The 16,605-nt window shown below is 41.5% G+C and overlaps 4 protein-coding genes across 4 annotated transcripts in view; 1 reads left to right on the forward strand and 3 right to left on the reverse strand.

Moving 5' to 3' along the window:
• LOC310794919 (collagen alpha-1(XX) chain-like) overlaps positions 1-16,605 on the forward strand; it is a 104,225-nt gene that overhangs the window by 43,444 nt on the left and 44,176 nt on the right. The window lies entirely within an intron of this gene.
• Positions 1,686-3,665, reverse strand: LOC310795042 (E3 ubiquitin-protein ligase TRIM39-like). Its single transcript, XM_083657060.1, has 2 exons — positions 3,571-3,665; positions 1,686-3,400 (listed from the first exon to the last, which is right to left on the reverse strand). Exon 2 carries the CDS (start codon positions 3,382-3,384, stop codon positions 1,732-1,734), a length of 1,653 nt encoding a protein of 550 aa, XP_083513186.1. The 5' UTR covers positions 3,385-3,400; positions 3,571-3,665; the 3' UTR covers positions 1,686-1,731.
• LOC310795046 (E3 ubiquitin-protein ligase TRIM21-like) lies at positions 9,542-11,678 on the reverse strand. The gene is made up of 2 exons (XM_083657064.1): positions 11,551-11,678; positions 9,542-11,373 (listed from the first exon to the last, which is right to left on the reverse strand). Exon 2 carries the CDS (start codon positions 11,355-11,357, stop codon positions 9,732-9,734), a length of 1,626 nt encoding a protein of 541 aa, XP_083513190.1. The 5' UTR covers positions 11,358-11,373; positions 11,551-11,678; the 3' UTR covers positions 9,542-9,731.
• LOC310794464 (zinc finger protein RFP-like) lies at positions 14,488-15,600 on the reverse strand (the record flags this gene model as incomplete). The annotated part of the gene is made up of 1 exon (XM_083656455.1): positions 14,488-15,600. One exon carries the CDS (start codon positions 15,598-15,600, stop codon positions 14,488-14,490), a length of 1,113 nt encoding a protein of 370 aa, XP_083512581.1.

Below are 16,605 nucleotides of genomic sequence, written 5' to 3' on the forward strand. Positions count from 1 at the left end.
ATAAAGGCAAAATGGGCAAAAAGAATATATAAACTATATATATTTTATATATATATATATATATATATATATATATATATATATATATATATATATATATATAAAGGCTGAGAAGAGCTGATTGCATTTCATCAGTGTGAAATAGACATGACGAATCACAGGTCCACTGATTACCTTTAGAGTTCAAACTTTTCTTTTTTCAAGCTTTGATATCAGTTAAATGTACCACCTTATTTCTAGCGGCCATGATGCCTATGCGTTTTTCTTCCGGTGTGATCCTCCCAGCCTTGTTGCTGACAGCTTGACACCCGTCTGGGCGAACGGAGCAAATCACTAATCAGGTCCAGCTTGGCAAAAGTCTCGTCGATAAATATCCCTTTAAGAGCGCAGTGCGCAGCGTACTGTGGCTAATGTTTGCGGTTAGCTAGCTATGTTACATGGCAGTAAAACACCACTAAATGACCAAATTGATTTAACTTTTAACCATTTCGAGTAACACTGTTTCCATACGGACTCCCAGCGTTGGTTAGTTGTTTATAACGTGACTATATTTATAACTTTTATAACGTACTCCAGTTTCCGGTTTATAATTCGGCTCTGCAGCCAAAGAGTATAACAAAGGTAATGGCAAGCTGCAACAATAAGTCACGTTAAACCGGAAATTGTACCCACAATTATTTGTACAGTGGGGCATTCAAAAATAAGGTGGATAGGTTTAGGAGGACAACACTGTGGGATCAGCCAGCTTTTGCTATAAACAGGGCGGGGGTGACTTTAGTATCGGGGGTAGTAGTAGTGTACAAACTATTTATGTGTGTGCATGTGTGTAAATATATAATGTATTATATTGAAAATGTTCAAACTTTGATGAAAGTCAAACTTTAAATAATTGCATGTAGGCAAATAACAGCCATGTAATCAAAACAAGTACCGTATGTTCCATTTGTTTTTATTTATTCAAAACAATATTTGAATGAGAAGACAAATTGCATAGTTCTTTCTTTTTTATAAACTGCTCTGAGTCTGAAGTAATATGTCAACATACATGCTCAGAATATGTACAATGATCTGACAATAATAAAATATTTTTAATTTGTCACTTAGACACATTTAAATGATTTTAGTAAATGTGTCTGATTTCCAACATGCCATTATTTTGTAGAGTTTGTAAATGAGATGAATCTTGAATTATCCCTGTGGGGAAACGATCTGTTGCATCAGTAAGTTCTTATGTGTGTGTGTGTGTGTGTGTGTGTGTGTGTGTGTGTGTGTGTGTGTGTGTGTGTGTGTGTGTGTGTGTGCGTGCGTGCGTGCGTGCGTGTGTGTGTGTGTGTGTGTGTGTTTGTGTGTGTGTGTATTTTTTCAATTCTTCATTCAATTTTTCATTCTTCATGTGTTGTGCTTCCCAAGGTTTTTATGATTTATTACAACTCTTCAACATTAACAAGAACAGTTACTTGAAAAACTAGAACTTAATGCACTTTTTGTGAATATCCTCAATGTCCTGTGAAAACCTTGTATCTCCAAAATGTCAACTTTTGAGAAATAAGAAAAACAGACTTTTTTCAGACTGACCTCAGTGCTTTTTTTTTTATTTATCGAATATGTTTTCAGCATTTTCTCAACCCATGGAGAACCCCTCAACTAAAGTTAAAATATGAAAAGTGAACCAAAAGATTGGATAACATAAGACAATAATTTTTTTTATCTACATGACAGTGAATACTTAATTTAATCAATGTGATTAACAAGAGAGATGATCAGTGGGGCAGAGTTTTTACCACCATGATTAGGACAGGGAATGAAGAATGGGTAGAGTTTCTCAGTGAAGGTGCAGCCAGTGAAGGAGTAGATAAGAGCAGCAGCATCTACATCATAAAAAGAGACCAGACCCTCCTCATAATCCACAAACACCCCCACCTTCTGAGGCTTCATCTTCAGAGAGAGGAGGACAGAAGGGCCAGCAGCAGCTTTGTACTCATTTCCATTCCTCAGATATATAGTCCAGTAGCCAGCCTCTGGGCTCAGTGCGATGTTTACCTTCCTGTTGATCGACCCTCTGGCCACTCCTAAATACCACTCAGTATTCCCCTTAACCTGAACCTCATAGTAAAATCTTCCTGAAGAGAAGCTCTGCTTTCCTAAGACACATGGAGATAAAGAAAATCTCTCTGGGTTGTTTGGGAGATTCTGCCTTATGTCCCCATATTTTACTTGTTTCCCATCATCAGATAGGGTGAGATGGCAATGTGCTGTATGAGGATCCAAAGTCACATCCACTGCCCACTGCTGGACCCTCTTCAGCTCAACATCAGCATACAGCTTGTCTGTCGCTTTCCTGAGAGTCTCCTCCAGCTGAGCCACAGCTCTCCTCACAGTCCCCTGTCCCTGAGATGTTGAGTGGACACTGACCGTTGTCCAGTCCTTGGTGTGTGGAGGAGTGTTCAGGGATGGGAAGCTTTGGAGGAGGTGGAGGTGGTCTTCAGTGCATGAGAGCTGCTCCACCTCAGCATTTCTCTTCATCAGCTCAGAGATTTCGTGTTCCAGCTCTTTGACGAAGCCCTCAGCCTGTTTTTGTGTAGTTTTCTGCTTCTCTTCAATCACCTCAATGAGCTTAGCCTGGCCTCTCTGCACAGACTGCATCATAGCAGAGAAGACCCGCACAATGTCTGCTATCTCTCTGTCTGCATCTTCCTTGCTGAGCTCCATGGAGTCTTTGAACTCTTGGATCTTCAGTCGTCTCTCCTGGATCTTCTGCTGAATCTCAGCCTCTATCTTCCCCAGCTCATGCTTCTTTCCTTCATATTCTTCTTTCAGAGGAACAATATGATGTTGCTTGTGGTCCAAAGCAGTGCAAATCGTACATACACACATCTGGTCGGTCTTGCAGAACAGCTGGAGGAGTTGATCATGATCTTTACAGATCCTGTCTTCCAGGTTCTCCACAGGATCGATCAGCTTGTGTCTTTTCAGCCCTGTGATTCTCTGATGAGGCTCCAGGTGAGTCTCACAGTAGGAGGTCAGACACACCAGGCAGGACTTCAGGGCCTTCAGTTTGGGCCCAGTGCAGACGTCACAGGGAATGGGTTCTCCAGGTTTGACACTCTGTTGGTCTGACTTTGAGCAGCTGCTGGCTTTCATCTGAGCTGACTTTCTGAACTGAGCAGTCATCTCAGATATGAAAGTGTTGACATGCAGCTCAGGTCTTGTGTTGAAAAGTTTCTGACACATGGGACACTGGCACCTATTAATATCCCAGTGCTGTGTGATACAGTTCTTGCAGAAGTTGTGTCCACATGGTGTGGTGACTGGATCAGTGAACACATCCAGACAGATGGAGCACAGAAACTGCTCTTCAGAGAGGAGACTGCTGGCAGCAGACATCTCTAGACACTGAGACCTAAAGTGAAAGTGTGAAAAGTCAACATTATAAGTACATCATTCTTGAATATCTGCGTAAAAATATTAAAGTCATAAATAGTTACATAACAGAAAACGGTGAAACATCCTTTTTTTCCATCAATGATGTGTTATTTATCTGTTTAAACACATATGATCTGCTGTACTCACCTGTGTATGATGTATTTTTGAGAAAGGCCTGATGAACCTAGTTTTATTTTTCTTTCCAGACAAAGAGACACTCTTTTCTCGTCTGCGACAGTGTTGTGCTCTGAGTTACTTTCAGTTTTGTTTCGCCTCAGGAATGTGACGTTGACACACTCGCGTCGGTCTCAGAGCAATCTAGTAAGAGAGTGGCGCCATTGGAGGTCCAAAATGCATGACTCATGTAGCCAATGAATAGCCAGGAAGTGGGCTCGCACCACTCTGAATGCATAAAATAAAGCTGATAATGTACAATTTGATTCTTTAAACGTCTGACCCTTTCAAAGTACATCGCAAAGGGTCCATTTTGCTGCAACTTGACAGTGCTGCTTAATCCACAACCTTACTTCCGGGAACTTTTGTGAGGTGAATGGAGATGTTGCAACTCTTCTATTATATGACTCTTGTCTATCCAGTGTTGCGCTGCCTCTTTCAGCTGGTGCATCCTGCCCTCTGGTGGTCATATTGGAGGTCCTCAGCTCACTGCAACAGTGGCTGAAAAGAGCTGATTGCATTTCTAATCTTATCACTTGTCTGTTTCATCAGTGTGAAATAGACACGGTGAATCACGGGTCTCCACTGATTACCTTTAGAGTTCAAACATTTTTCAAGCATTGATATCAGTCAAACGTTAATTAATTTAAGCATGCAGGAAAATAACCAGAAACTGGAGTGATCAGGAATAATATTAGCAGAATGAGTGATCTCTCCTGAACAGCAGAGTGAAATAACTACAAAGAGAAGACTATACAGTGGAAAGAAACTTATATACACTTTATTGTCCCTAGAGGGAGATTTGTCTCATACAGCAACTCCGAGGACAGAACAGAAACAGAAACATATCATACTGTACATCATATCCCACCAATGAGGGCATGCCATTTTGATGATGTGGTTTCATAGCTAGGGCTCCAGAAAAAAAAGTGTTTATTTTCACTCATCAGGGGAGAAAATAAACCCTGTATTGTTAGACCGTCCCTTGTGACCTTATGCCCCAGTCACCCTTAATTCGCCCTATTGAAAGCCTCAGAAAGAATATTACTGTATTATTACCCCACAGTAATCAAATAATATTACTGTATTATTACCCCACAGTAATCAAAGAATATTACTGTATTATTACCCCCCAGTAATCAAAGAATATTACTGTATTATTACCCCACAGTAATCAAAGAATATTAATGTATTATTACCCTACAGTAATCAAAGAATATTACTGTATTATTACCCCACAGTAATCAAAGAATATTACTGTATTATTACCCCACAGTAATCAAAGAATATTACTGTATTATTACCCCACAGTAATCAAAGAATATTACTGTATTATTACCCCACATTAATCAAAGAATATTACTGTATTATTACCCCACAGTAATCAAAGAATATTAATGTATTATTACCCCACAGTAATCAAAGAATATTACTGTATTATTACCCTACAGTAATCAAAGAATATTACTGTATTATTACCCCACAGTAATCAAAGAATATTACTGTATTATTACCCCACATTAATCAAAGAATATTACTGTATTATTACCCCACAGTAATCAAAGAATATTAATGTATTATTACCCCACAGTAATCAAAGAATATTACTGTATTATTACCCCACAGTAATCAATTGACATATGGCTTGACAAACATCTTTTTTAACAATATATTTATTGAGTTTTACAATCTTTTCCCCACAAAAACGATACAGGGCAATCATTACAAACAGCATCAGATATCACCCCCCCACTAGCCTGGGTAAACCCAGCCTCCACGTGACCTGCTCTCAGACCTGTTCTCAGTCACGTGACTGGGAACTCTGAGAGCAGATCACGTGGGGGCTGGGTTTACCTAGGCTACCCCCCCACCCCCACCATCCCGAAAGGCGAGCGAAAAGTAAATCTAAAAGTAAGCTCTAACATATTAACAGCAGTTATGTTAAGCAGAAAATAATAACAGCGTTAATGATTGACAGACATCATCTTGCCAGTCCAGACATCGTTTGTATTTAGTGTGGTGAAGATTAATCAAATGATCTTGAACAAATCAAAATGTGTTCTCTTAAATGGCAGTGAATTCATAGTCTAATCTTATTAACAGGAGAGATGATCAGTGGGGCAGAGTTTTTACCACCATGATTAAGACCGGCACCAAAGTATGGGTAGATGTCCTCAGTGAAGGTGCAGCCAGTGAAGGAGTAGATAAGAGCTGCAGCATCTACATCATAAAAGGAGACCAGACCCTCCTCAAAATCCACAAACACCCCCACCTTCTGAGGCTTCGTCTTCAGAGAGAGGAGGACAGCAGGTCCAGCAGCAGCTTTGTACTCATTTCCATCCCTCAACATTATACTCCAGTAGCCATCCTCTGGGCTCAGTAAGATCTCTTCCTTCCTGTTGATCGACCTGCTGGCCACTCCTAACTCCCACTCAGTCTTCTCTTTAACCCGAACCTCGTAGTAATATCTTCCTGAAGAGAAGCTCCTCTTTCCCAAGACACAGGTACATAAAGAAAATCTCTCTGGGTTGTCTGGGAGATTCTGCCATATGTCAGCATCTTTTACTTGTTTCCCATCATCAGACAGGATGAGATAGCAATTTGCTGTATGAGGATCCAGAGTCACATCCACTGCACACTGCTGGACCCTCTGCAGCTCTGCCATCTGAGCTGACTCTCTGAACTGAGCAGCCATCTCAGATATTAAATTGTTGACCCGCAGCAGTGGTCTTGTGTTGAAAAGCTCTTGACACATGGGACACTGGCACCTATTAACATTCCAGTGCAGTGTGATGCAGTCCTTGCAGAAGTTGTGTCCACATGGTATGGTGACTGGATCAGTGAACACATCCAGACAGATGGAGCACAGAAGCTGCTCTTCAGAGAGGAGACTGCTGGCAGCAGACATCTCTAGACACTGAGACCTAAAGTGAAAGTGTGAAATATCAACATTATAAGTACATCATTCTTGAATATGTGCATAAAAATATCAAAGTCAGATAAATAGTTACAACAAAAAATGGGGAAACATCCTATGTGGATACAGCTCAATCATGTGCTATTTCTCTGTTTAAACACAGTAAATATAATCTGCTGTACTCACCTGTGTAAGACTCTGCTGTATTTTTGAGACAGGCCTGATGAACCTAGTTTTATTTTTCTTTCCAGACAAAGAGACACTCTTTTCTCGTCTGCAGCAGCTCTGAGTTACTTTCAAGTTTTGTTCCACCTCAGCAATGTGACGTTGACAGTGACATTGACATGCTCATCCAGTGTTGCTCCGCCTCTTTCAGCTGATGGCTCCTCCCACGGGACGGCAACAGTGGCTGAAAAGAGCTGATTGCATTATTATGACTTGTCTGTTTCATCAGTGTGAAATAGACACGGTGAATCACGGGTCTCTATCCACTGATAAACCTTTCGAGTTCAAACGTTTTTCAAGCATTGATAACAGTCAAACGTTAATTAATTTAAGCATGCAGGAAAATAACCAGAAACTGGAGTGATCAGGAAGAGAAGCGGAATGAGTGATCTACTGTATCCTGAGCGTGGTCATCGATCAGAGCCAGCCTTCTTTTTTGTGATAAGATTGTCTGAATCAATCAGACAGGTTTGGATCTTCTTTTAAACATTTTAAACGTCTTTATCCACTCTGAAGGAATTGTAATTGTTTTCCTTTAACACATCTTTATTATAACTACGGGGATACCCACCCCACGCAGTGGCACAGTGTATCGAGTGTAAATGTTGCGTTCTCTGCATGTTCAACTCCTATGGACTGTGTCTGTAGCCAGGCTGGCCAGCATGGACAGACACTTCCCCAGCCCCATAAAACTTGTAAAATGTGTCAGAAATAGCTCCCCAACAGATACAAAAACATGAGAATTATTTGTTTGATGCACATACAAAGAACTGCCTCGATCGGATTTGTGAAACACGCATTTAAAAAAAATAGTGATTTCCTTCTTCCCGGTTTCTCCTCTGACAGCCTGAGCTCAGCCTGAGCTCACCTCAACACAGAGGCAGCCAGACCAGAGCCAGACTGTGGGCGCTCCGCCTCCGCGTGATTCGCGTGGTGGACGCTGTGCAGCTATTGTGCAGGCAGCATGGCCAACTTAAAGCAGGACTTAACCCCCAGATTTCTTGCAAAACGGTATTCTACTTGATTTGAAAACTCTGCAGGCAAGATGGCCGCCTATACTCCCTTCTGTACCCTGGCAGAATAAACTATCATAACTTGGCCAATAAGTATGTAAGATACAAAATAAAACAAATTGTAATGTCTTTATTTGTTGTAGAATGCAGAGGACATGTAACTGTTTAGTTAAACTCGCATTCCAGGAATATTGTATTTACTGCGCTGCTCTAAAGATAACGTAGTTGGCTCGAGCCTGTTTCGTCCTGGAACCCACTCTTTTGCACCATAACACAATCGATTTGGGGGTGGAACACGCCAGGATTGGCCAACGCCAACGCCAGTGCCCAGAACTGTCAAATCAAATCATCGACAGAGACGCTATGGCCCGCCTCCCACTATTTTCAGCGTATCAGAGATAGAGAACGATAAATGATCAATATAGCTACGTTATAAACAACAAACTAATGCTGGTGATCCGTATGGTTAAACGTTATATTAATTTGGTCATTCAGTGGCGTTTTACTGCCATGTAACATAACTAGCTAGCCGCTAACATTAGCCACAGTAGGCGATTACACATGATGCATTGCTCTTAAAGGGCTCCTGCCACGTGAACTACAGTAATAATCACATGGAGAGAAAAAAAATTCACATGAGTGGGGCGCGTGCTAAACCCACCGTGACGTAACGATGTACCAAATCGCCCATTCATTTGAGGGCACAAAGAAAGCAGGTTTGAACCCATAGAGGGCACTTATGCTGCTGAACTGATAGGGGTTTGTAAAATTGTAACAGATTGGTCTCAAATGTGGAGATTTTGACCAGAATCCTCCACATACCACCCCAAAAGCCATATGATTAAAAGCTGAAAAAAGGGTTGTTTTGGGGTTTAGTCCTGCTTTAAGTTGGCTGCGCATTCTCTTCTCTGATTTTTCCGCGTCACGTCGCACCTCCCATGAAGTTGGCTCGTGCCCCCCAGGAGAGGCACGCCTCACATTAACCGCTGCTGTACATCATATCACACCAATGAGGGCATACAATTTTGATGATGCGGTTTCACAGCTAGGGCTCATCAACAAACAAAAATCTTATTTTCACTCATCAGGGGAGAAAATAAACCCTGTATTGTTACACCGTCCCTTGTGACCTTATGCCCCAGTCACCCTTAATTCGCCCTATTGAAAGCCTCAGAAAGAATATTACTGTATTATAACCCCACAGTAATCAAATAATATTACTGTATTATTACCCCACAGTAATCAAAGAATATTACTGTATTATTAAGCCACAGTAATCAAAGAATATTACTGTATTATAACCCCACAGTAATCAAATAATATTACTGTATTATAACCCCACAGTAATCAAAGAATATTACTGTATTATAACCCCACAGTAATCAAAGAATATTACTGTATTATAACCCCACAGTAATCAAAGAATATTACTGTATTATTACCCCCACAGTAATCAAAGAATATTACTGTATTATAACCCCACAGTAATCAAAGAATATTACTGTATTATTAAGCCACAGTAATCAAAGAATATTACTGTATTATAACCCCACAGTAATCAAAGAATATTACTGTATTATTACCCCACAGTAATCAAAGAATATTACTGTATTATAACCCCACAGTAATCAAAGAATATTACTGTATTATTAAGCCACAGTAATCAATTGACATATGGCTGGACAGACATCATCGTTTTTTCACAATATATTTATTGAGTTTTACAATCTTTTCCCCACAAAAACGATACAGAGCAATCATTACAAACAGCATCAGATATCACCACCCCATCCCGAAAGGCGGGCAAAAAGTACATATAAAAGTAAGCTCTAACATATTAACAGCAGTTATGCAGCATTAAGGTTGACAGACATCATCTTGCCAGTCCAGACATTGTTTGTATTTAGTGTGGCGAAGATTAATCAAATGATATTGAACAAATCAAAATGTGTCCTCTTAAATGGCAGTGAATCCTTAGTCTAAACTGTGTGATTAACAGGAGAGATGATCAGTGGGGCAGAGTTTCCACCACCATCATTAAAACCAAAGTATGGGTAGATGTCCTCAGTGAAGGTGCAGCCAGTAAAGGAGTAGATAAGAGCTGCAGCATCTACGTCATAAAAGGAGACCAGACCCTCCTCATAATCCACAAACACCCCCACCTTCTGAGGCTGCGTTTTCAGAGAGAGGTGGACAAGAGGGCTAGCAGCAGCTTTGTACTCATTTCCATTCATCAGAATTACAGCCCAGAAGCCATCCTCTGGGCTCAGTAAGATGTCTCCCTTCCTGTTGATCGACCCTCTGGCCACTCCTAAATCCCACTCACTATTCCTTTGAACCTGAACCTCGTAGTAAAACGTTCCTGAAGAGAAGCTCTGCTTTCCTAAGACACAGGTACATAAAGAAAATCTCTCTGGGTTGTCTGGGAGATTCTTCTTTACATCACCAGCTTTTACTTGTTTCCCATCATCAGACAGGATGAGATAGCAATTTGCTGTATCAGGATCCAGAGTCACATCCACTTCATAATGCTGGACCCTCTTCAGCTCATCCTCAAGCAGCTTCTCCAACTCTTTCCTCAGTGTCTCCTCCAGCTGAGCCACAGCTCTCCTCAGAGTCCCCTCACATAATGAGTGGACACTGACCTCTGTCCAGTCCTTGGTGTGTGGAGGAGTGTTCAGGGATGGGAAGCTTTGGAGGAGGTGGAGGTGATCTTCAGTGCGTGAGATCTGCTCCACCTCAGTGGCTCTCTTCATCAGCTCAGAGATCTCCTGTTCCAGCTCTTTGATGAAGCCTTCAGCCTGTTCCTGTGTTGTTTTCTGCTTCTCTTGGATTGTCTCAGTGAGCTCAGCCTGGCCTCTCTGCACAGACTGCATCAGAGCAGTGAAGACCTGCACACCATCTGCTATCTCTCTGTCTGCATCTTCCTTACTGAGCTCCACTGAGTGTTTGATCTCCTGAATCTTCAGTCGTCTCTCCTGGATCTTCTGCTGAATCTCAGCCTCTGTTTCCCCCAGCTCAAGCTTCTTCCGTTCATATTCTTCTGTTAGGGGGACAATGTGATGCAGCTTGTGGTTTGACTCCATGCAGAGCAGACAGACACACATCTGGTCGGTCTTGCAGAAGAGCTGGAGGAGTTGATCATGATCTTTACACATCCTGTCTCCCAGGTTCTCCACAGGATCGATTAGCTTGTGTGTTTTCAGGCCTGTGATTCTCTGATGAGGCTCCAGGTGAGTCTCACAGTAGGAGGTCAGACACACCAGGCAGGACTTCAGGGCCTTCAGTTTGGGCCCAGTGCAGACGTCACAGGGAACTTCTCCTGGTTTGGCACATTCTTGTTCTGAGCTGGCTTTCATCTGAGCTGACTTTCTGAACTGAGCAGCCATCTCAGATATGAAAGTGTTGACCCGCAGCAGTGGTCTTGTGTTGAAAAGCTCTTGACACATGGGACACTGGCACTTGACATTAACATCCCAGTGATGTGTGATACAGTTCTTGCAGAAGTTGTGTCCACATGGTATGGTGACTGGATCAGTGAACACATCCAGACAGATGGAGCACAGAAACTGCTCTTTAGAGAGGAGACTGCTGGCAGCAGACATCTTTAGACACTGAGACCTAAAGTGAAAGTGTGAAATATCAACATTATAAGTACATCATTCTTGAATATCTGCATAAAACTATCAAAGTCAGATAGTTACATAACAAAAAACAGGGAAACATCCTATGTGGATACAGCTCAATGATGTGTTATTTCTTTGTTTAAACACAGTAAATATTATCTGCTGTACTCACCTGTGTATGTGTAAGACTCTGCTGTATTTTTGAGACAGGCCTGATGAACCTAGTTTTATTTTTCTTTCGAGAGAAAGAGACACTCTTTGTCTTTTCTCGTCTGCGTCAGTGTTGTGCTCTGAGTTACTTTCAGTTTCAACTCAGGAATGTGACGTGTTGAAACCCTGTTCTCTGTCTATCCAGTGTTGCTCCGCCTCTTTCAGCTGGTACATCCTGCCCTCTAGTGGTCATATTGGATTCTATATTCTAATCTTATGACTTGTCTGTTTCCTCAGTGTGAAATAAATATGGTGAAACACAGGTCTCCATCTATTGATTACCTTTAGATCAGTGTTTCCCAAACTATGGGTCGGGATCCAATTTGGGTCGCGGACCCGTGGGGCGTGGGTCGCCAACTGGTCGTCATGGCAACTCATTACCGTATGTTTTTTTGTGAGTTTGGGTCGCAGGGAGACACCAAATGTATCTTTTGGGTCCCAAGATGAAATAATTCTGAACCCCTGCTTTAGAGTTCAAACCTGTTTTTTTCTTATCTTTTTCTTTTTTCAAGTTTTTTTTTATGCTGGAAAATAACCAGGAACCAGAGGGATCAGGAATAGAAGTAGAGTGAGTGATCTCTCCTGAGCAGCAGAGTGAAATAACTAACGTTACAAAGAGAAAACTAGTTACAGTAGAAGGAAACTCTAAGAACCTGGAATAAAGTGACATCAAATAAATAATACTTAAGAAGACAGAATAAACTTTTACCTGCAGTCTGTCTAAATGTAGAGAAAATTAGAGCTCACCTACCTTTAGGTAAGCAAAAAAGATAAAAAACACACAGCAGCCAAGCTGCGGGCAAGGCCGCGCAGCGGCCGAGCTGCGAATGCGAGCTGCTGGGCCAGCTTGGCGAGCTGCAAGACCGGCTCGCCCGCTGTTAGGAATTAATTGAGCGCGCGAGATGCCTAGTTTATTAAAAACACATTCTCTTTTTTTGGGGAAAAATATTCCCAGGGATTTGATAAGATTATAAGAATGTGTGTGTGTTGTTGGGTAGTCCTACATTGTACGTCGGGTGTCCGAGGAAAGAGAGACAAAGAGGGAGGGGGGAGAGAGAGGGAGAAAGAATGTATTTATTTATTTATCTAACCGCCTGCCCCTCAGGAATTTGGAGATAAAAGATCAAACAAGACCCTAGCAACTACTGCTATTATAACTATCACGGAGACCCCAGAGGATGAACACCTGTCCTGTCAGGAATAAAATATTAATTAATAATTTTTCCAGGAAGACACTGCAAGCAGTCTGACTGTCTGATTGAACCAGACAATCTGATTGTCTGATTGAATAGACTGATTTAATCAGACAATCTTATCACAAAGAAGGCTGGTGGCTCTGATCGATGACCACAACTTGTTTTCATTTACCATATTGAAGACCAGAGGTAAGTTGGTCGAGTCCATGATTGCAATCATGCAAAAATCCTCAAAAGTTTATCCATACAAACCCTACTTTCACGATTCGCAAAAACAGGATCTGAAGAATGTTGTTTTTAATCAATAAAAATGCTTGTTCTCAGGCCATTATGCATAGTGCAGCTGGCTACGGATGCTGGTTTATCCAAAAATGCCCACTGTCTGTTTCCTGTATTTGTGAGGGTCCCTTGTGACCTTATGCCCCAGTCACCCTTAACTCGCCCTATTGAAAGCCTCACACAGAATATTACTGTATTATAACCCCACAATAATCAAAGAATATTACTGTATTATAACCCCACAGTAATCAAAGAATATTACTGTATTATAACCCCACAGTAATCAAAGAATATTACTGTATTATTACCCCACAGTAATCAAATAATATTACTGTATTATAACCCCACAGTAATCAAAGAATATTACTGTATTATAACCCCACAGTAATCAAAGAATATTACTGTATTATAACCCCACAGTAATCAAAGAATATTACTGTATTATAACCCCACAGTAATCAAAGAATATGACTGTATTATAACCCCACAGTAATCAAATAATATTACTGTATTATAACCCCACAGTAATCAAAGAATATTACTGTATTATAACCCCACAGTAATCAAAGAATATTACTGTATTATAACCCCACAGTAATCAAAGAATATTACTGTATTATAACCCCACAGTAATCAAAGAATATTACTGTATTATAACCCCACAGTTATCAAAGAATATTACTGTATTATAACCCCACAGTAATCAAAGAATATTACTGTATTATAACCCCACAGTAATCAAAGAATATTACTGTATTATTACCCCACAGTAATAAAATAATATTACTGTATTATAACCCCACAGTAATCAAAGAGTATTACTGTATTATATAACCCCACAGTAATCAAAGAATATTACTGTATTATAACCCCACAGTAATCAAAGAATATTACTGTATTATAACCCCACAGTAATCAAAGAATATTACTGTATTATAACCCCACAGTAATCAAAGAATATTACTGTATTATTACCCCAGAGTAATCAAAGAATATTACTGTATTATTAAGCCACAGTAATCAATTGACTTATGGTTTGACAGACATCATCTTCTTTTAACAATATATTTATTGAGTTTTACAATCTTCCCCACAAAAAGGATACAGGGCAATCATTACAAACAGCATTAGATATCATCCCCCCCCCCCCCCCCCCCCCCCACCACCACCATCCCGAAAGGCGAGCAAAAAGTAAATCTAAAAGTAAGCTTTAACATATTAACAGCAGTTATGTTAAGCAGGAAATAATAACAGCATTAATGATTGACAGACAGCATCTTGCCAGTCCAGACATCGTTTGTATTTAGTGTGGCGAAGATTGATCAAATGATATTGAACAAATCAAAATGTGTTCTCTTAAATGGTAGTGAATCCATAGTCTAATCTGTGTGATTAGCAGTAGAGATGATCAGTGAATCCATAGTCTAATCTGTGTGATTAACAGGAGAGATGATCAGTGGGGCAGAGTTTCCACCACCATCATTAAAACCGGCACCAAAGTATGGGTAGATGTCCTCAGTGAAGGTGCAGCCAGTAAAGGAGTAGATAAGAGCTGCATCATCTACGTCATAAAAGGAGACCAGACCCTCCTCATAATCCACAAACACCCCCACCTTCTGAGGCTGCTTTTTCAGAGAGAGGTGGACAAGAGGGCTAGCAGCAGCTTTGTACTCATTTCCATTCATCAGAATTACAGCCCAGAAGCCATCCTCTGGGCTCAGTAAGATGTCTCCCTTCCTGTTGATCGACCCTCTGGCCACTCCTAAATCCCACTCACTATTCCTTTGAACCTGAACCTCGTAGTAAAACGTTCCTGAAGAGAAGCTCTGCTTTCCTAAGACACAGGTACATAAAGAAAATCTCTCTGGGTTGTCTGGGAGATTCTTCTTTACATCACCAGCTTTTACTTGTTTCCCATCATCAGACAGGATGAGATAGCAATTTGCTGTATCAGGATCCAGAGTCACATCCACTTCATAATGCTGGACCCTCTTCAGCTCATCCTCAAGCAGCTTCTCCAACTCTTTCCTCAGTGTCTCCTCCAGCTGAGCCACAGCTCTCCTCAGAGTCCCCTCACATAATGAGTGGACACTGATCTCTGTCCAGTCCTTGGTGTGTGGAGGAGTGTTCAGGGATGGGAAGCTTTGGAGGAGGTGGAGGTGATCTTCAGTGCGTGAGATCTGCTCCACCTCAGTGGCTCTCTTCATCAGCTCAGAGATTTCCTGTTCCAGCTCTTTGATGAAGCCTTCAGCCTGTTCCTGTGTTGTTTTCTGCTTCTCTTGGATTGTCTCAGTGAGCTCAGCCTGGCCTCTCTGCACAGACTGCATCAGAGCAGTGAAGACCTGCACACCATCTGCTATCTCTCTGTCTGCAGCCTCCTTGCTGAGCTCCACTGAGTGTTTGAACTCCTGAATCTTCAATTGTCTCTCCTGGATCTTCTGCTGAATCTCAGCCTCTGTTTCCCCCAGCTCAAGCTTCTTCCCTTCATATTCTTCTGTTAGGGGGACAATGTGATGCAGCTTGTGGTTTGACTCCATGCAGAGCAGACAGACACACATCTGGTCGGTCTTGCAGAACAGCTGGAGGAGTTGATCATGATCTTTACAGATCCTGTCTTCCAGGTTCTCCACAGCATCGATCAGCTTGTGTGTTTTCAGGCCTGTGATTCTCTGATGAGGCTCCAGGTGAGTCTCACAGTAGGAGGCCAGACACACCAGGCAGGACTTCAGGGCCTTCATCTTGGTCCCAGTGCAGACATCACAGGGAACGTCTCCTGGTTTGGCACGTTCTTGTCCTGAACTGGCTTTCATCTGAGCTGACTTTCTGAACTGAGTCATCTCAGATATTAAAGTGTTGACCCGCAGCAGTGGTCTTGTGTTGAAAAGCTCTTGACACATGGGACACTGGCACCTATTAACATTCCAGTGCTGTGTGATGCAGTTCTTGCAGAAGTTGTGTCCACATGGTGTGGTGACTGGATCAGTAAACACATCCAGACAGATGGAGCACAGAAGCTGCTCTTCAGAGAGGAGACTGCTGGCAGCAGACATCTCTAGACACTGAGACCTAAAGTGAATGTGTGAAATATCAACATTGTAAGTACATAATTCTTGAATATCTGCATAAAAATATCAAAGTCAGATAAATATAAAAATATAAAAATAAATAAATAGTAAACAAAAAACGGAAACATCCTACGTGGATACAGCTCAATCGCTATTTCTCTGTTTAAACAGTAAATATAATCTGCGGTACTCACCTGTGTAAGACTCTGCTGTATTTTTGAGACAGGCCTGATGAACCTAGTTTTATTTTTCTTTCCAGACAAAGAGACACTCTTTTCTCGTCTGCAGCAGCGCTGAGTTACTTTCAAGTTTTGTTCCACTTCAGGAATGTGACATTGACAGTGACGTTGACACGCTCATCCGGTGTTGCTCCGCCTCTTTTGGCTGATGGCTCCTCCCCTCTGGGAGGGACGGCAACAGTGGCTGAAAAGAGCTGATTGCATTATTATGACTTGTCTGTTTCATCAGTGTGAAATA

This window comes from Poromitra crassiceps, assembly GCF_964638095.1.
Source record: "Poromitra crassiceps genome assembly, chromosome: 20".
Classification (NCBI taxonomy): Eukaryota; Metazoa; Chordata; class Actinopteri; order Beryciformes; family Melamphaidae; genus Poromitra; species Poromitra crassiceps.